Below are 18,114 nucleotides of genomic sequence, written 5' to 3' on the forward strand. Positions count from 1 at the left end.
GAACATGAAATTGACTACGCTTATATATTATTTAGAATTTTTAGAATCTTAGAATAAGTTTAATTGAAATTCGATTCGGAATCAAAAAATTAGAATAATTAATTTCAATTTGATTAGGCTAAGTTAGATTAGTTAGTTAAGCCTATATAAAGCTAATGTTAAACCTTAGAACATTTTACACATTTCCACTCCAAGCTTTTTGAGTTCAAATCTATTAAGCCTCAGAACATTTACACATTTCCACTTCAAACTTTTTGAGCGCAGAGAGAGAGAGAGAGAGAGAGAGAGAGAGAGAGAGAGAGAGAGAGAGAGAGAGAGAGAGAGAGAGAGAGAGAGAGAGAGAGAGAGAGAGAGAGAGAGAGAGATTGAATTCAACACTTGGAGAAGAGGGATTGTGAAGGAAAAGAGAGAATTGAAGAGAATTTGAGAAAATTAAGTTTCTACACTTATAAACTCAAAGCTTAGGTAAGAGTTCAACATTTGATCTAGGAAATTGAGTTAATTAGAATGTGAATTCAAGAATACTTAGGTAGAGTAACACAAGAATTTAACTAAGAATGTAAAATTATAGATCAATCCTTACATAAATGCATATTTCATCAAGTTTTGAAGTTGTTTTCCAAGAATACTCACATGCATGTAGTTGTCTTAGCTTTGGTTTGGGAAATTCATCATGTTTCATGTCATTTTATCTCAATTAGTTCTATTTTGGAAGTTGAGAGCTCAAATCATCACATGCATGTGTTAAACACAAAGTTTGGAGCATGGTATTGAAGAAATGTCATGGTTTTGGGCTTTCATTTTGAGAAATAATTTTCAATTCATGATGTAATACTAGTTTTCAAATGTTTTCTAAAATTTTTGGCCCAAAAGAACAGATCTTAAGTTTCAAACTCATATTTTGAATTTGAAACAGTAATTTGAAAATTTCAGATTCTACATCTTTGCTCGAGCAACCAAAGTTTTGCTTGAGTGACTTAGGTTGTGACAAGCTTATCCCGATGAGCTGCCAAATACACACAAAAATTCTTTCTATACCAACATTCGGAAGTATATTTTCTTAAAGGTACAAGATTTATAATGCATGTGGTAAGTATAAAAAAAAATTACATTGATTTATTTAGGAGCTCCCCTTATCCCAATATAACACATTCGAAATGTTCTTCTCGGATAAGTTGGCTGGAAACAAAATAACTACTTTGCGGATCAAATATAACCCAAGTTACCAAAGAGGACAAAGAAAGATGAATATACCCTTCTTTTTTTTTGTTTCTTTTTTTTTATTTTTTTTATTTTTTTTTTAATAATAGAAAAGGAGTGTTAAAAAAGGCACAATACATGACAAATACAGATTTATTCTTACCTCAAAGGTGCACAAAAGGCTGATTCACTTTTTATATCATCTTTATACTACAAAAAGATCACTTTTTGATCAATCTTATCATATACTGAGAAAAGGATAAGGAATTTGTGTATAAATCTTAATTTGTGAATTTATTATTTAATAAGTCTTATGATAATTTATATTATTTTTTTATTAAATATTATTAAAAAATGTCATTAATTATTAATTTTTAGTGATAAATGGAAAATTGTCACAAAAAGTTACTAATTATAAGTTTTAGTGACAGTTTAAAAAAATCGTTAAAAAAATGTCACTAATTTTTAGTTTGGGTAAATTACACTTACACCCCCTGAGGTTTGAGTTTAATACATATCACCCCTGACATTTGGAAAATTACACTAACCCCCATGTCATTGTAATTATTTAGACAAAATGAAGATATTGAATTCATGCACTCTCTCTTTTTTTGTTTTGCTTTACTTTCTCTTTTTTTTTTCTCATTTCCTTTACTTTTTTTTATATGTAATTTTCTCTATTTTTCTACTAGGAGTTGTTACCTTTTATATAAACAGGAGAGTTTGTGAAATGAGACTATTAACCACAGCGGTAGGAATGTAATTTCTAAAACATCAGGGGATGGGTAGTAATTGGACCAAACCTCAAGGGGTGTCAATGTAATTTACCATTTTAGTTTTTAGCGACAATTTAAAAAATTAATCACAAAAAACGTCACTAATTGTAAGTTTTAGTAATAATTTATAAAAATCGTAACAAAAAGTCACTAATTATCAATTTTTAGCGACATATATAAAAAATCATTACGAAAAATTATTTTTAGTGACGATTTAAGTATGACTAACTTTTAATAGCACTTAATGGGAATTAAGGGCTCATTTGGCAACCTTTAGTTTTAGTGAAAAAGTCACTATAAGTTGTTACATTACTCTCTCTTGCTTTTATGCACATCTTTTTATAAAAAGTCAAAAAATTACTAACATAGCTTATTTCCAAACGAGACTTAACTAGTAAGACCTATTGATAGTTTACCCAAAGGATACCATTGAGTATATAATTTTATAATGACTTTAAATTTTTATTATTTCTTTCTCTCTTTGTTACTCACCGACTATATATGAAAAAATTACAATTTAGTGCCCTCTTTACAAAATAGTTACATATTAGTGAAATAATTTAAAACTTTAATTATTAATATTTGTAAAATTTGTTGGTGATCTTAATTTTTTTTTAAAAGCATACCTTGAATTGTAATTTCTTCAATATATATAGAGAGAGAATATAATTTCTTCAATGTCGTGCAAGATTTTATTACAAATTTTAAAAAGAGGATTCGACATTCGGTGGGAGGTCTGGTCCAATTAGGAATGGATAAGTAAAGATGGGCCTTCATCAGTCCAGGCTAGCTCAGGTACCAAAAGCTTTAGTATCTAGCTCGGCCCCCATTTTGAGAATATGATATTGTAGAAGATGATTTTAACTACGAATCTGGTTTGTTTTCGTTAGCGCTGATACGAAAAAAAATGATTCAATTAGAACATAAGTGCAAAAGACAGGCCTCGCTCAATTAGAAATGGACAAGGGTGTTTCAGCAGCCCAGGCCAATCACGACGGGCCTACATTAAAAATGCCGAAAACTTTCGTATTTAAGTCCTGCTTCTTTTTTTTTTTTTGGGGATTTATTAAAGATCGAATCTAAAATAATATATAAAAAGACGTGCATAAAAGTAAAAAAATAATATGATTTAAATAAATTAATAAACTAATAAGCAATTAATTTATGATATTGTCAAACCAAACCTACTATTTTTTTTTTTTTTTTTTTTAAAGGTTGGAACCAAGCCTAGTTAAGTGAACACAATTTAATCAATTTTTTTTTTATTATTATTTTGTTTTCATTACAATTGACAATCGCTTCCCATGTAATCTTATCGTTGTTCATCATCACCTCTCATATTTTGCAATCTATTGTCATTTCTTCATCTATTTTTCCAATTCACTGTTATTTTTCTACTTTTTTAATTCATATCATCCATCTCCTCTTCCTTTCTTAAATTAGCCAAATTCTTCTTGTTCCGTTAGTTAGAATTGATATTATTGTAAAATTTAATACAAGTAATTAAAAAATTAAATTTTGGTTGTTACTATTTATTTATTTATTTATAGTAATTACTCTCAATTTTTAAGTTCTTAAAAAGTGAAACGAGGTCGGTTTTGAAGGAGATAGACGCAAGAAATATAAAAATACATAAACACCCTTCATTTTGAATATATTTTACTGTCCTGTTTGAGTGGGGGAGCCGCTAATTACGATTTTAATAAGCCACCGACTCACTTCACTATTTCATTTTGCAAGCGGTGGCTCCTCCGCAGTTGCTTCTGCTGAAAAATCAAAATAATAAAATTCATTTCACCCCAAGAACTAACAGTTCTATTGGGAAAAAAGACTTTGATTCTTATTTTTTATTTGAATTATTAATTTGTGAAAGAGAAAATAATAGAAGAAAAAAGTACTTTAAAAAAAAAAACCAGAGATTTTTGACAGAGTTTCAAGTCTTTTTGGTCATCACCGTTTTTTTGAGAGCTGATATAAGCGGTTGCCCACCTACCAAATATTTTTTGAACATCTCAATCTTTCAATGGCCAAATTCAATATATATATAAACATAAATAAATTAAACTAAAAAATAAAATAAAATAAAATAATATGACAAAGAAGTTTCCAGTTCTCTACAATCTTTACAGTCTCTGCTCCATCATTTTCTACATTCCAAACAACAAATGTCTCCCAACATTCCCAATTTCCCATAACTTTCTCAGAGATGCACTATGCTGCAGTATTTTGTTTCTTGGTAGGGAAGGAACTAACTCTGTCTCTCTCTCTCTCTCTCTCTCTCCAACATTCAAACCAAGATTCAACCCAGATGGAAAAAGGTACTAAAAAATAGTTATTATAAGTAAAGATGGTCAGCAATTGAAAAAAAAAAAACCAATTTAGCACACACAGTACATTGATATATTATCCATACATGCATGCATGGCCCCCAAGTGACCGAAATTCAGCAGTGGATTGGATAATAAAAATAACAAATTTCTCAGGTCATTTTCCATTATGGGTTGTTTTCCATATTGGGTGTGTGTTTGTTTCTCAGACCACTAATAGGAAGAAGAGAGTATAAAGTCCCCACATCAACCGTCCACCTTATCCTGAAACGTTGCTTGATTCTATTTTTTATTCATTTTCCACACGCACTTTCTTCTGTTTTTTCTATATATACGTGTCTTTCCTCTCATTTCTTTCTACCCAAACATCTCTTTGTTCATAAGCTTTCTTGTTCAATTGCTCCCTCTTTTCATTTTCTTAGTCTGTTCTTCTGATTTGTCAACTCTGTTCGTTTTCTCTGTTTTTCTCAGTCATGGCACCCCCAAATGATCCCACAAACTCAATATTTGGCGTCCCCGAAACCGACACTAAGAAAAACAGTTTTGATTTGTCTCATGGCAAGTTCTCTGTCAAAGGTGTACCATTGCTTTCTGAAGTTCCAAGCAATGTCTCTTTCAAACCCTTTTCTTCAATATGTAAATCCTCTGATGCTCCACTTCCCCTGTTCCAGCGCGTCCAATCAACATCCTTCAATGGTGGATTTCTCGGATTTAACAAGGAAGAGGAACCATCTGATAGGTTGATGAACTCATTAGGCAAGTTCAATGGGAGGGACTTTCTAAGTATTTTCAGGTTCAAAACATGGTGGTCTACCCAGTGGGTAGGGAATTCTGGGTCAGATTTACAAATGGAGACCCAATGGGTACTCTTAGATGTCCCTGAAATAAGGTCCTATGTCCTAATTTTACCCACCATCGAAGGGAAGTTTAGGTCTGCCCTTCATCCCGGCACTGATGATCATCTCATGATTTGCGCCGAAAGCGGTTCCACCCAAGTGAAAGCATCATCATTTGATGCTATTGCTTATGTTCATGTGTCTGAAAATCCATACAACATAATGAAAGAAGCTTATACTGCTCTCAGAGTTCATCTCAACACTTTCAAGCTCTTGGAAGAGAAATCAGCCCCACCTATCGTCGACAAGTTCGGTTGGTGCACGTGGGATGCATTCTACTTGTCGGTAGAACCAGCCGGAGTCTGGCTCGGAGTGAAGGAATTCACCGATGGAGGAGTGTCACCGAGGTTCATGATCATCGACGATGGGTGGCAAAGCATCAATCTTGATAGCCAAGACCCACATAAAGATGCTAAAAATCTTGTTCTGGGTGGGACTCAAATGACTGCTAGGCTTCACAGGTTTGAGGAATGTGACAAGTTTAGAAACTACAAGGGCGGATCATTGTTGGGTCCTAACCCTCCTCCCTTTGATACCAAGAAGCCAAAGGTGCTGATTTCTAAAGCAATTGCGATCGAGCAAGCTGAGAAGGCTCGAGACAGGGCCGTTCAATCTGGGGTCACTGACTTGTCCCAATTCGAGTCAGAGATTGAGAGATTGAAGCAGAAATTGAACCAAATGTTTTGTGGAAACGAGGTAGAAGTTGGCTGTGGAAGCTGTTGTTGCAAAGCAGAAGCAAATTATGGGATGAAGGCTTTTACAAATGATTTGAAAACAAAATTCAAAGGTTTGGATGATGTTTATGTCTGGCACGCTCTTTGCGGCGCTTGGGGCGGTGTCAGGCCTGGAACAACTCACCTGAATTCCAAGGTAATCCCTTGTAAAGTCTCTCCCGGGCTTGATGGGACGATGACCGATCTTGCAGTGGTGAAAATCATTGAAGGCGGCATTGGGCTTGTTCATCCTGATCAAGCAGATGATTTTTATGAGTCGATGCACTCTTACCTTTCGAAAGTTGGAATTAGTGGAGTTAAAGTGGATGTTATTCATGTAAGTTTCCTAATCTCACCATTTCTCTTGTATATTTGTGTTTTACTGCACAACTAACTAATTTTTTTGGTTTTTGATTCAGACACTTGAATATCTGAGTGAGGAATATGGAGGCCGGGTTGAGCTTGCCAAGGCATACTACAAGGGGCTTTCAAAATCGCTTTCAAAGAATTTCAATGGAACTGGACTCATTGCTAGTATGCAACAATGCAATGATTTCTTTTTCCTCGGAACCGAGCAGATATCCATTGGAAGAGTTGGTATGAATCACGTATTCTGTGCATATTTCTTAACTTTTTTTCCCGTGCATGTAGGATTTGATGGTAGTTCTAGTTCTAATTTAGTTAGTTTTGGTGATGCATACAGGAGATGATTTTTGGTTCCAAGATCCGAATGGTGACCCGAATGGGGTGTATTGGCTACAGGGGGTACATATGATACACTGTGCCTACAACAGCATGTGGATGGGTCAGATCATACAGCCTGACTGGGATATGTTTCAGTCTGATCATCTGTGTGCCAAATTTCATGCAGGATCAAGGGCCATCTGTGGAGGACCAGTGTATGTGAGTGACTCCTTGGGTGGTCATGATTTTGATCTTCTCAACAAGCTTGTATTTCCAGATGGTACCATTCCCAAGTGCCACCATTTTGCACTCCCGACAAGAGATTGCCTCTTCAAGAACCCGCTTTTCGACAACAAAACCGTTCTCAAGATTTGGAACTTCAACAAGGTACATCCCACCTCATCACTTTGGCCAAATTCTAGAAATGCAAAATTTGATTATAAAATTAGATACAAAATTAATATGGATGGGATGGTTTGAAATGTTATAAATAAGTGTACTTTTTGACTTTCTATATATAAAAAAAAAAAAATTTGTAGAAAAGTAGAGAAAATGGTTAGAAAAGTAGAGAGGAGATATTGATAAATGCTGATTGATATGGTCCAAATAAGTATATGTAGGTAAAAAAAGTACATTTTTTTAGTTTACTCCAAACACCCATATAGTTTTTCAAAAATAAGCTCATCGACAAATCTTGTCAAATTTTATTCAGATTTCCATGATTATGGTCCAAGGTACAATTTAATTGAGAATTTAACTTTGGTTATCCCATCTGTTGACACAATCATTTTATCTACAATTTCTCAGTATGGAGGAGTGATTGGTGCATTCAATTGCCAAGGAGCTGGATGGGACTCCAAGGAACAAAGGATCAAAGGCTACTCACACTGCTACAACCCTATGTCTGGTTCAGTCCACGTCACCGACATCGAATGGGACCAAAAGCTCCAAGCAACCACAATGGGTGAAGCTGAGGAATATGCAGTCTATCTCAACCAGTCTGAGAAACTAGTCTTAGCAACACCCAACTCTGATTCAATTCACATTACACTCAAACCATCTTCCTTTGAGATCTTCAGCTTTGTGCCCATCAAGAAACTTGTCTTGGCCACCAAATTTGCACCCATTGGGCTAACCAACATGTTCAACAGTGGTGGGACCATACAGAACTTGGACTACAGTGCGACCAGTGCGAAAATTGAAGTTAAGGGAGGTGGGAATTTCTTGGCTTTCTCAAGTGGGAAACCAAAGAAGTGTTGTTTGAATGGTGGTGATGTTGGTTTTGAGTGGTCTGCTGATGGAAGACTGACCTTGAATCTTCCTTGGATTGAAGAGGCCGCTGGCATTTCTGAACTCATTTTTCTCTTTTGAATGTGAGCATCCTATCTATTTATATGTGTGTTAATCTATTGTGGTGTTGTTAAATAAACCCAAATGCAGCAATGGGATAATTTATTGTTTTATATTTGGTCTCAAGTGTTTAAATATTGGTTCATCTCTCTGTTTTGTTTTGTTTTGTTTTGTTTTGTGAATATTCATGTAGGATTGTTAAGTTTGGGGAAAAAATATAGAACATTACCCACAACATAATAAAGGAATCTCTCAGAATATATGGACATATATATGACCTTTGACTATAAGAGAAAAGGTGATATTATTGGATATTATTGGATAATTTTTTTTTTAGTGTTTGGAAAGATAGTTGGGTTTTTTTGTAGTTGGATGTGATGTTTGTGAGAGAAAAAGTAAAATGATTATAGAATTAGATGTGATATTTTATTTGGATTTGTTTTTTTTAATTTTGCAAAAAATTTGTCTTTTAATGTAAAAAATCAAAAAAAAACCAACCCACAAACTTCCCAAACACCACCAAATATTCAGGTACCACTCCTTATTCAAAGTATAATTCATAGATAGCAGCAATTCTCAATATTATCACTTTTTTTTTTTTTGGATACATTGGAGAGAGAGGGGGAAGTTAAAGACCTTGACCTAATGAAGTGCACAATATCTAGTCATTGGTTAACTCGAGTGCTTAATTCTCATTTTCATCAAATTACGTGTTAAAATGAATAAATTTTGAGAGTAATTTACATTACACTAAATTTAAATATACACAATACATTTAAATTAAGGAAAATTCTCATAACAAAATTGTTAAGGCATAGCACATCTGTTGGGAATATTCAGACCTTTCACACGCAGAAATGTGCAGTGGCTGAAAGATCGTGCCGATCACCTAAAGCTAAACTAGCTAAAGTTTTGTTAAATTAATTAAAAAGCATTGGCTCAGTACTACTTTTGGAAGCAAAGAAAACTGGTGAAGCTTCTTTACTTTTGATGATCTAATTAATAATTAACAACACTCAGAGGGGCCCCCCCACCCAAACACACACACACACCCCAATTGAATGAACAATACTCACGGAACTTCTAGTAGTTTCCACACACTTTTTATTTACAAACCCGCTACAGAGTTCGAATTACTCAGGCTCGAAGTTGGCTCGAATTTTAAACGGCGTCGTTTTTGTATTTTTTATTTTTTATTTTTTCAGCAGAAGGAAGAAGACGAAGAAGAGAAGGAGGGGGAGGGGGAGGGGGAGGGGGAGGAGGGGGAGGAAGAACTGGAGGGGGCCTCAAAAATGGAGGAGGAGGGGGCGGACGCGATTGGCGGAGGCGAGGGACGGACCTGCGACGACGACCTGCTGCCTACGACGACGAGCTGCTGCCAGCGACGACGACGAGCTGCCTGCGACAACGAGCTGTTGCCAGCGACGACGACGAGCTGCCTGCGACGACTCTCGCCTCTGTTTCTCGCCTGCTCTGTAACAGAAGAAGGAAGAAAAAGAATGAAAAAAAAAAATCGATTTTGAGCCAGATTCGAGCCACACATTTCGAGCACTCAAACATTTTCGTTTTATTTATTTATTTATAATATATAGTGCCTAGAAAATAACTAGTTAACAATTGTTTTTATTCAATTTCAATCACAATTGAAATTAATACATGTATTAATTAATGTGATGAAGGGATAACCATCAACCCTGCCTCCAAACTTTTTAAAAAGCCTCACATTATATAAGAATTTCTTTAAAACCTCATGAAATATTAAAATTATTTAAAGCCCATTTAGTTTTAAACTTCTAAATTAAAATGTTAGTTAATTAAGTAAAAAAAAAGATTATTTATTTTTGGATTTAAAAACTAATTAAAAAAAAGAAAATGATAGATAAGTCCACTTCTTAGACCCATTTTCTAGACTCGATGATGTGTAAGTGATATGATTGATTGATGATTGAGAAGATATGAGAGAGAGGGTTACCTTAGATATCCTAATTAATCGTCACATCATTAGACTTGGAAATTAGATTTAATTTTTAGACTTGTATAGCAATACTCTTAAAAGAAAGATAAGCATTTACTTTAGTTTTTAATTAACAAAAATATTGTTTCTTTAACATTTATCATTCATACCGTAGAAATGGGAGACTGATGATTTCACGCGTATTGTAAAATCCTAAACCCTATCTCATGTAGAGAGATAATGTTACCAATGGAGGGTTGTTTTTGTTAGAAATGATTTTGAATTTTTTTTTCCCCTAAATTTTGGTTTAATTTTTAGGTGGGACCCATACACCAAAGTTGGCGGGTCTAAGTGGTAACGCGTTATATACCACGTTGTGATTCACGTAGTATATTTGGTTGCTCAAAACCATTATCTGGTGTACAGGAAATTGAAGCCAAAGTGAACTTCATAGAAATGGTGTTTTTGGTGGAATTTCCATTAAGATTTGTCCCACATTGGTTTGGTGAGTAAACTTTGAGTGGGTTTATAAGGTTTGGCTTTGGAACTTGGGATAGTCCCCAAGGGGCACTCAAGTTTTATAGAGGGAGAGGTTATGGACAAAGTGGGATAGACCCATTGGACCCAAAAATAAAAGCGCGCGCGCTGCCACCGTCCGTCCGGTCGGGCTGTGCTTGAGCGTTGATACGTGGTGTGTGGTTGGGTTAAAATCAATTCCAACTAATGTCCAGATTATTCCTCCACCCAAACAGGTCCATACCTGTCCAATTAAACCGAATAGATTCAGTATCTGTTCAAAATTTAAACCCAACAGGTTCCTTACCTGTTCATTCGAAACCGAACAAGTATTATTCCTGTTCAATTCAAATCTGAAAAACCATCAATTCATCTATAAATAGACATGCTCTCATTTGGATTTTGCACTCTAATTTTCGTTCTTGTTTTTTCATTGCTCTCTGCATTTTGCTGCATTTAATTTTCTGTGGAAAAATGTATAAACACAAAGTGTGCTCATTGTGCAAACAGTTTGTAACGATGCTACTGTTTGTTGAAGATCATTTCATCCTGGGAGATAAACGTCCAAATTCTGTGAGCACCTTAAAGAGGACGAATCTGTTTTAAGGATACAATGTTAAACATTAGACTTGATCACTCTAAGAAAATATTTTCTGTAAGTATTTTCTGTTCTTAATTTTATTTTATTCTCTCCTTTTCTATTTCCATTTTCTGTTTACTTTATGTAATTGAACAGATTTTGGAAACTCTTTCTCTTTTAATTTATTTATTGTGTGTTTTGTTTGTTGTTGAGTATACAAACATAATTTATTCTTAATACAGTGAAGATTGTCTAACAATCTTGAGACAGACTAATTTGGGTGTCTTCATTGTATTTATTTTTTGTGCTTTTACAAAGTGATATTCTAGTTGAAAAATACAAATAGTAGTCATATACTGTTTGATAAATATTTTATTTTCTTTGACAAATAGTAGTAATATACTGTTTTTCATTAACAATTTCATAATATTAATTTGTGTAATAGTGTTACAGAAAAATTAGTTTGTAGTATTTTATTTTTCTGGTCTTAGTAACTAGAAAAATAAAATTATTTTGTGTTATAATTTATTTTCTGGTTTAATTTGTGTTTTGGTTTTTCTGATTTTTGTAATAAAATATTATGGCTAGTGCAGTTGAAAGTGGTACTCCAATTGTTACAACGACTCCGGTCCCTATCCACAACCACGTTCAAGTTCCAATAAATCATGGAGAAAAAGAGAAAAAAATTTAATGGCACCGAGTTTAAAAGATGGTAGCAGAAAATGTTGTTCTATTTTACAACTCTAAATCTGGCCCGATTTCTCTATGAAGAGGCTCTAATACTTAAAGAGGATGAAAGTAATTGGCAAGTTGTTGCGGCTGTAGACGCTTGGAAACATTCTGATTTTCTGTGTAGAAACTACATCCTTAATGGGCTTGACAACATGCTGTATAATGTTTACAGTCCTCTGAAAATAGCAAAAGAATTGTGGGATTCTTTGGAGAAAAAATACAAGATAGAGGATGCCGACACAAAGAAATTTATTGTCGGTAAATTTCTAGACTTTGTTATGGTAGACTCCCAAATAGTAATTTCTCAAATTCAAAGTTTTCAATTAGTTTTGCATGATATTCATGCTGAGGGTATGTCTCTTAGTGAGTCTTTCCAAGTTGCTGCTTTAGTGGAAAAATTATCACCGGCTTGGAAAGATTGCAAAAATTATTTAAAACATAAACGCAAAGAGATAACCATGGATGAACTAATTGTAACACTAAGAATTGAGGAAGATAACCGTAAGGCTGAAAAGAGGAATGGTAAAAATTCCGTTGAGTCCAAGGTTAATGTGGTTGAACAAGTACCCAAACCACATAACAAAAAGAGGAAGTTTGTTGGAGATGGTCCTAAACAAGGCGACAACAATGGCGATAAGAAGTTCAAAGGAAAATGTTATAACTGTGGCAAAACCGGATATTGAGCCTCTGATTGTCGCCTTCCTAAGAAGGATCATGGAAGTACAAGCAAGAAGACTACCAATCAAGCCAATGTGACAGAACTAGATTACATCTCTGATAGGGTAAATGACATCAATCTCTCTACTGTGGTGTTTGAGGCTAATTTGGTTGGAAATCCCAAGGAATGGTAGGTTAACACTAGAGCAACTCGTCACATTTGCATGGACAAGAAGATGTTCACTACTTACCATAAGGCTGCAAATGGTGAACAACTTTCCATGAGAAATTCTTTTTTTTCTGCTGTAGCTAGACAAGGAAAGGTGATCTTGAAGATGACATCGGGGAAGGAACTTACATTCAACAACGTGCTGCATGTACCAGACATTCGAAAGAATTTAGTTTCTGGTTCTTTGTTAAGTAAAAATGGTTTTAGACTTGTATTTGAGTCTGATAAATTTGAATTAACAAAAAGTGGTATGTATGTTGGTAAGAGATACACGAGTAATGGTCTCTTCAAGTTGAATGTAATGACTATTGTACTAAAACTTTCTATTAATAATAACACATCTTTTGCTTATATTCTTGAGTCAAATTTATGGCATGGTAGATTAGGACATAAATTTTAATGCTTTGCGTAGATTAATTGGTTTAGATTATATACTAAAATTTGAAATTGATCCTAATCACAAATGTGAGATTTGTGTAGAAGCGAAACCAACTAGGCTCCATTTAAATTGGTTGAAAGAAAAACAGAACCTCTAGAATTAATTCATATTGATGTATGTGATCTTAAATTTGTTCAAACTAGAGGAGGCAAAAAGTATTTCATAACATTTATCGATGATTGCACAAGATATTGTTATGTATATTTACTTAGAAGTAAAGATGAAACCTTGAAAATGTTTAAACTTTACAAAACTGAAGTAGAAAATCAACTTGGTAAAACCATTAAAATGGTTAGAAGTGATAGTGGTGGTGAATATGATGCACTTTTAAATGAATTTTGTGCACAACATGACATTATTTACCAAACTACAACACCATATTCTCCACAGCAAAATAAAATTGTTGAAAAGAAGAATAAAACCCTTAAAGAAATGATGAATGCCATGTTATTAAGTTCAGACTTACCGCAAAACTTGTGGGGGAAGCAATATTGTCTGCTAATTATATTCTTAACAGAATACCCTACAAGAAAACTAACACCACTCTTTATGAATTGTGAAAAGGTCGACCACATTCCTACAAATACTTAAAAGTGTGGGGGTATTTGGCAAAAGTAGGAATTCCTATTCTGAAAAAGACTAAAATTGGACCAAAAACAGTAGATTGTGTGTTTATTGGTTATGCTTAGAATAGTAGTGCAAATCGATTTTTGACTTATAAATCAGAAATACCTGATACAAATGTGAACACTATTGTAGAGTCAAGGAATGCTGTGTTTTTTGAACATGTTTTTCCTTACAAGAAAGGACATGAATTAAGTTCACATAAAAGAACTTATGATTGTACACAAAGTCAAGAGACTAATGACAATCAAACACAAGAAGCTAGTAATGGTCTCGGCCAACAGGATTTAACTAATGATGAACCAAAACAAAGTAAGAGAACAAGAACATCAAAATCCTTTGATCCAGATTTTCTAACAAACCTGTTAGAAAATGAACCTTAAAGCTTTAAGGAAGTAATGACAGGTCCTGAAGCACCTTTGTGGAAAGAGACTGTTAATATTGAAATTGAATCCATTATGCAAAATCATACTTGAAAATTGGCGGATCTTGCACCCGGTTCTCAACCTCTTGGATGTAAATCGATATTCAAGAGAAATATGAAAGCAAATGGTTCAATAGACAAGTATAAAGCAAGACTTGTGGTAAAAGGTTACAGGCAAAAGGAAGGTCTGAACTATTTTCACACATATTTCCCTGTGACAAGAATAACATCTATCTGCGTGCTTATTGATATAGCAGCGTTGTATAATTTAGAAATACATCAAATGGATGTTAAGACAACTTTCTTAAACAGTAATCTAAATGAAGAGATCTATATGGAGTAACCTGAAAGGGTTGTAGTGCCAGGACAAGAAAAGAAAGTTTGTCAGCTTGTAAAATCTCTTTATGGATTAAAACAAGCTCCTAAGCAATGGTATGAAAAATTTGATCATGCTATGCTTACTAATGGGTTTAAAATAAATGAATGTGACAAGTGCGTCTATGTTAAAAACACTAACAAAGGTTATGTCATTGTTTGTCTTTATGTGAATGACATGTTTACCATTGGAAGTAGTCAAAATATGATCAAATCAACTAAGCAAATGCTGATCACAAGATTTGATATGAAAGATATGGGGGTCGCAAATGTAATATTATGAATGAAAATTACTAAAACATCTGATGGATATGCATTATCTCAATCTCATTATATTGAGAAAATTCATAGTAAATATATCAAGGATGATATGAATGTAGCAAGAACACCTATAGATTTCAGTCTTTATTTATCAAAAAATAAAGGTGATGCGGTGTCTCAACAAAAATACTTCCAAATCATTAGAAGCCTAATGTACCTAATGAATTGCACTCGTCCTGATATAGCTTATGCAATCAGTAAATTGAGTAAGTACACTAGTAACCCGGGAGAAGACCATTGGAAAGCGATCATTCAGATTCTTAGATATATAAGGTTTACCCGTGATCATAGCTTAAACTTTACTCGATATCCAGCAGTACTCGAAGGCTGTTGTGATGCAAATTGGATATCAGATACTAAAGATTCAAAATCCACTAGTGGATATGTTTTTACTCTGGGAGGCACTGCTATTTCTTGGAAATCCACAAAACAAACATACATCGCACAATTCACAATGGAATTTGAGTTCATTGCTTTAGACAAAGCAAGAGAAGAAACATAATAGTTTCACCACTTCTTAGAAGACATTCCAATGTGGCCAAAACACGTGCCAGTTATTTGTATTCATTGTGATAGTCAATCTGCAATAGGTAGGGCATAGAGTCATATCATATGTATAATGGTAAGTCACGACACATTCGTTGTCGGCGTAATGCCATAAGGCAATTGTTCTCAAATGGAATAATCTTAATAGATTATATAAAATCTAAAGAGAATATTGTGATTCCATTAACAAAAGGTTTGAGAAAAAAAACAAGTGTATAGTTCATCGAAGGAGATGAGATTAAAGTATATTACATTAGAATCATTATAATAGTAACCCCACTTAAATGACTGGAGACCCCAAGAACTAAGTTTAAAGGGACAACTAAGTTATGTGTGGCTCGTCAAAAATCACCAAGGGATTAAATTTCCCCATCCATTCCTATGGTGAGAGTGATATCTACAATATGTGTTGTATGCAGGGGTTTAAGGATAGGCTTCGCTTTTAATGATTACTTATATCTTTATTTAGGCATAAAAGTCAAGACGAGTATAAGAGAAACTCACAATAATAATCACCTATATAAGTGTCGAACTGGGGCGTTCAAGGCCAAAATGAACACAATCGTGAAAACCACGATGTGTCAAAAGATATTTTGTGTGAAATCTATTGTCTTGGCTTACACAAATGGTTGAACAATTCAAGGCATCGCGTCCATTGGTTAATTAGTAAGTCCAATAGGTTATCACTAGGGAAGGTTCAAGGCCGAAAGCTACCTATCCTGATACAAGATATTTTTAATTTATATTCTTTCGAAAAATTCGGCATATTGTTGCATTTCCGTTGTTATCAAATTTCATTCATGTGGAGGATTATTAGAAATGATTTTGGAAAAAAACGGATTTTTCCTAAACTTTGGTCTAATTTTAAGGTGGGACCCATACGCCAAAATTGGCAGGTCTAAGTGGTAACGCGTTCTATGTCGCGTTGTGATTCACGTAGTATATTTGGTTGCTTAAAATCATTATCGGGTGAATGGAAAATTGAAGCCAAAGTGAACTCCGTGGAAATGGTGTTCTTGGTGAAATTTCCATCAAAGTTTGAGTTAAGGTTTGTCCCATATTGGTTTGGTAGGCAAACTTTGAGTGGGTTTATAAGGTTTGGGTTTGGAACTTGGGGTAGGCCCCAAAGGGCAGTCAAGTTTTGTAGATGGGGAGGTTATGGATAAAGTGTGTTAGACCCATTAGACCCAAAATAAACACACGTGTACGCTACCGCCGCTGTCCGTCTGGTCGGTCGGGTGGGCTGGGTTAGGCTGGGCTTGGGCGCAGGTGCGTGGTGTATGGTTGGGTTGGTCTTGTTCAGCCCAATACATATCTTTTTGGGCCAAAACCATTTTGGATTTTTATTTTTCTAAAATTAAATTCTTACATTTTTTGAATTTAAATTTTGAAATCAATTCCAAATAATGTCCAAATTATTCCTTCACCCAAACAGGTCCATATCTGTTCAATTAAACCGAACAGATTCAGTATCTGTTCAAAATTTAAACCCAACAGGTTTCTTACTTGTTCATTCTAAACCAAACATGTACTATACCTGTTCAAACAGGTTTGCACCTATTAAATTCAAATCTGAAAAGCCATCAATTTATCAATAAATAGACATGCTCTTATTTGGATTTTGCACTCTAATTTTCGTTCTTGTTGCTGTCATTACTCTCTGCATTTTGCTGCATTTAATTTTTTGTGAGAAAGTGTATAAACACAAAGTGTGTTCGTTGTGCAAACAGTTTGTAGTGTTGCTACTGTTTGTTGAAAATCATTTCATCTTGGGAAATAGACGTCCAAATTCTGTGAGCACTCTAGAGAGGACGAATCTGTCTTAAGGAGACAGTGTTAAACACTGGACTTGATCACTCTAAGAAAATATTTTCTATAAGTATTTTATGTTCTTAATTTTATTTTCTTCTCTCTTTCTCTATTTTCATTTTTTGTTTAGTTTATGTAATTAAACAGATTTTGAAAACTCTTTTTTTTTTAATTTATTTCTTGTGTGTTTTGTTTATTGTTGAGTATACAAATATAATTTATTTTTAATATAGTGAAAATTGTCCAATAGCTTTTCTAAGTATTTTCCCTCCTAAAAAGAACATCATCAATCGCATCAAATTTAAAACGTAATGGACCACTTTTAAATAGGGCAATTAAAATGTATAAACAAAATAAAACAACACGAAATTATGCAAAGGGCTATTCCAAATTCGTCCACGTATGTATCAAAACATGACCTGTTTGATAAGATATCAAAGGAAGAGTGTAAGTCATTGCTGAGCAAGATTGTCATAAGCCACAGGTGTTGGCTCAGCATCAGTCTGTGATGCTTGCTAAGTCGCATGATTGTAACATTAGTACCTGTTGGCTTTATATTTTGTATAAAGCCAATCACAGTTCAACACATGGCAGGTTGAGGGTAATACGGGAAGACAATTCAAACCTTCGAACATGATCGTACACATGACAGTTAGTATTGGTTTTCATAAGACCTGTGTAGTACTGGATCAACAAAGAGATGCAAAGTGATATGGCTTCATCGGTTACTCACATTTAAATTCAAAATCAGGAGGGAAGCCTAACTGCAGGTATTGGCATAGTGGAGCTAACTATAAGGCAACATGATCAGCGATCATGGAGGAGCGGTTCGACGGTTAGAAGTGCAGTTCGATGGTTATCCTAAAGAAGTATAAATAACAGAGAAGGCCCTAGAAAAAGCCCCAGACTCAGATCCATAAAACCAGTTTTATTCTACTTTATTTCTTTTCCAGTTTTTACAT

The 18,114-nt window shown here is 34.3% G+C and overlaps 1 protein-coding gene across 1 annotated transcript; it reads left to right on the top strand.

Moving 5' to 3' along the window:
• The first annotated feature begins 4,131 nt into the window (after positions 1–4,131).
• Positions 4,132–8,059, top strand: STS (stachyose synthase). The gene is made up of 4 exons (XM_028262032.2): positions 4,132–6,249; positions 6,332–6,509; positions 6,616–6,983; positions 7,404–8,059. Exons 1-4 carry the CDS (start codon positions 4,777–4,779, stop codon positions 7,965–7,967), a joined length of 2,583 nt encoding a protein of 860 aa, XP_028117833.2. The 5' UTR covers positions 4,132–4,776; the 3' UTR covers positions 7,968–8,059.
• Positions 8,060–18,114: the final 10,055 nt, after the last annotated feature.

The sequence above is a fragment of the Camellia sinensis genome, chromosome 14 (assembly GCF_055761805.1).
Source record: "Camellia sinensis isolate YWXY chromosome 14, ASM5576180v1, whole genome shotgun sequence".
NCBI classification, from domain to species: Eukaryota; Viridiplantae; Streptophyta; class Magnoliopsida; order Ericales; family Theaceae; genus Camellia; species Camellia sinensis.

Excerpts from the sequence above, each read along its gene's own strand:
- STS (XM_028262032.2), top strand. The coding sequence starts at position 4,777 with ATGGCACCCCCAAATGATCCCACAAACTCAATATTTGGCGTCCCCGAA. Across the intron at positions 6,510-6,615 it reads GATATCCATTGGAAGAGTTG|GAGATGATTTTTGGTTCCAA; the intron begins GTATGAATCACG and ends TGATGCATACAG. Across the intron at positions 6,984-7,403 it reads AGATTTGGAACTTCAACAAG|TATGGAGGAGTGATTGGTGC; the intron begins GTACATCCCACC and ends ACAATTTCTCAG.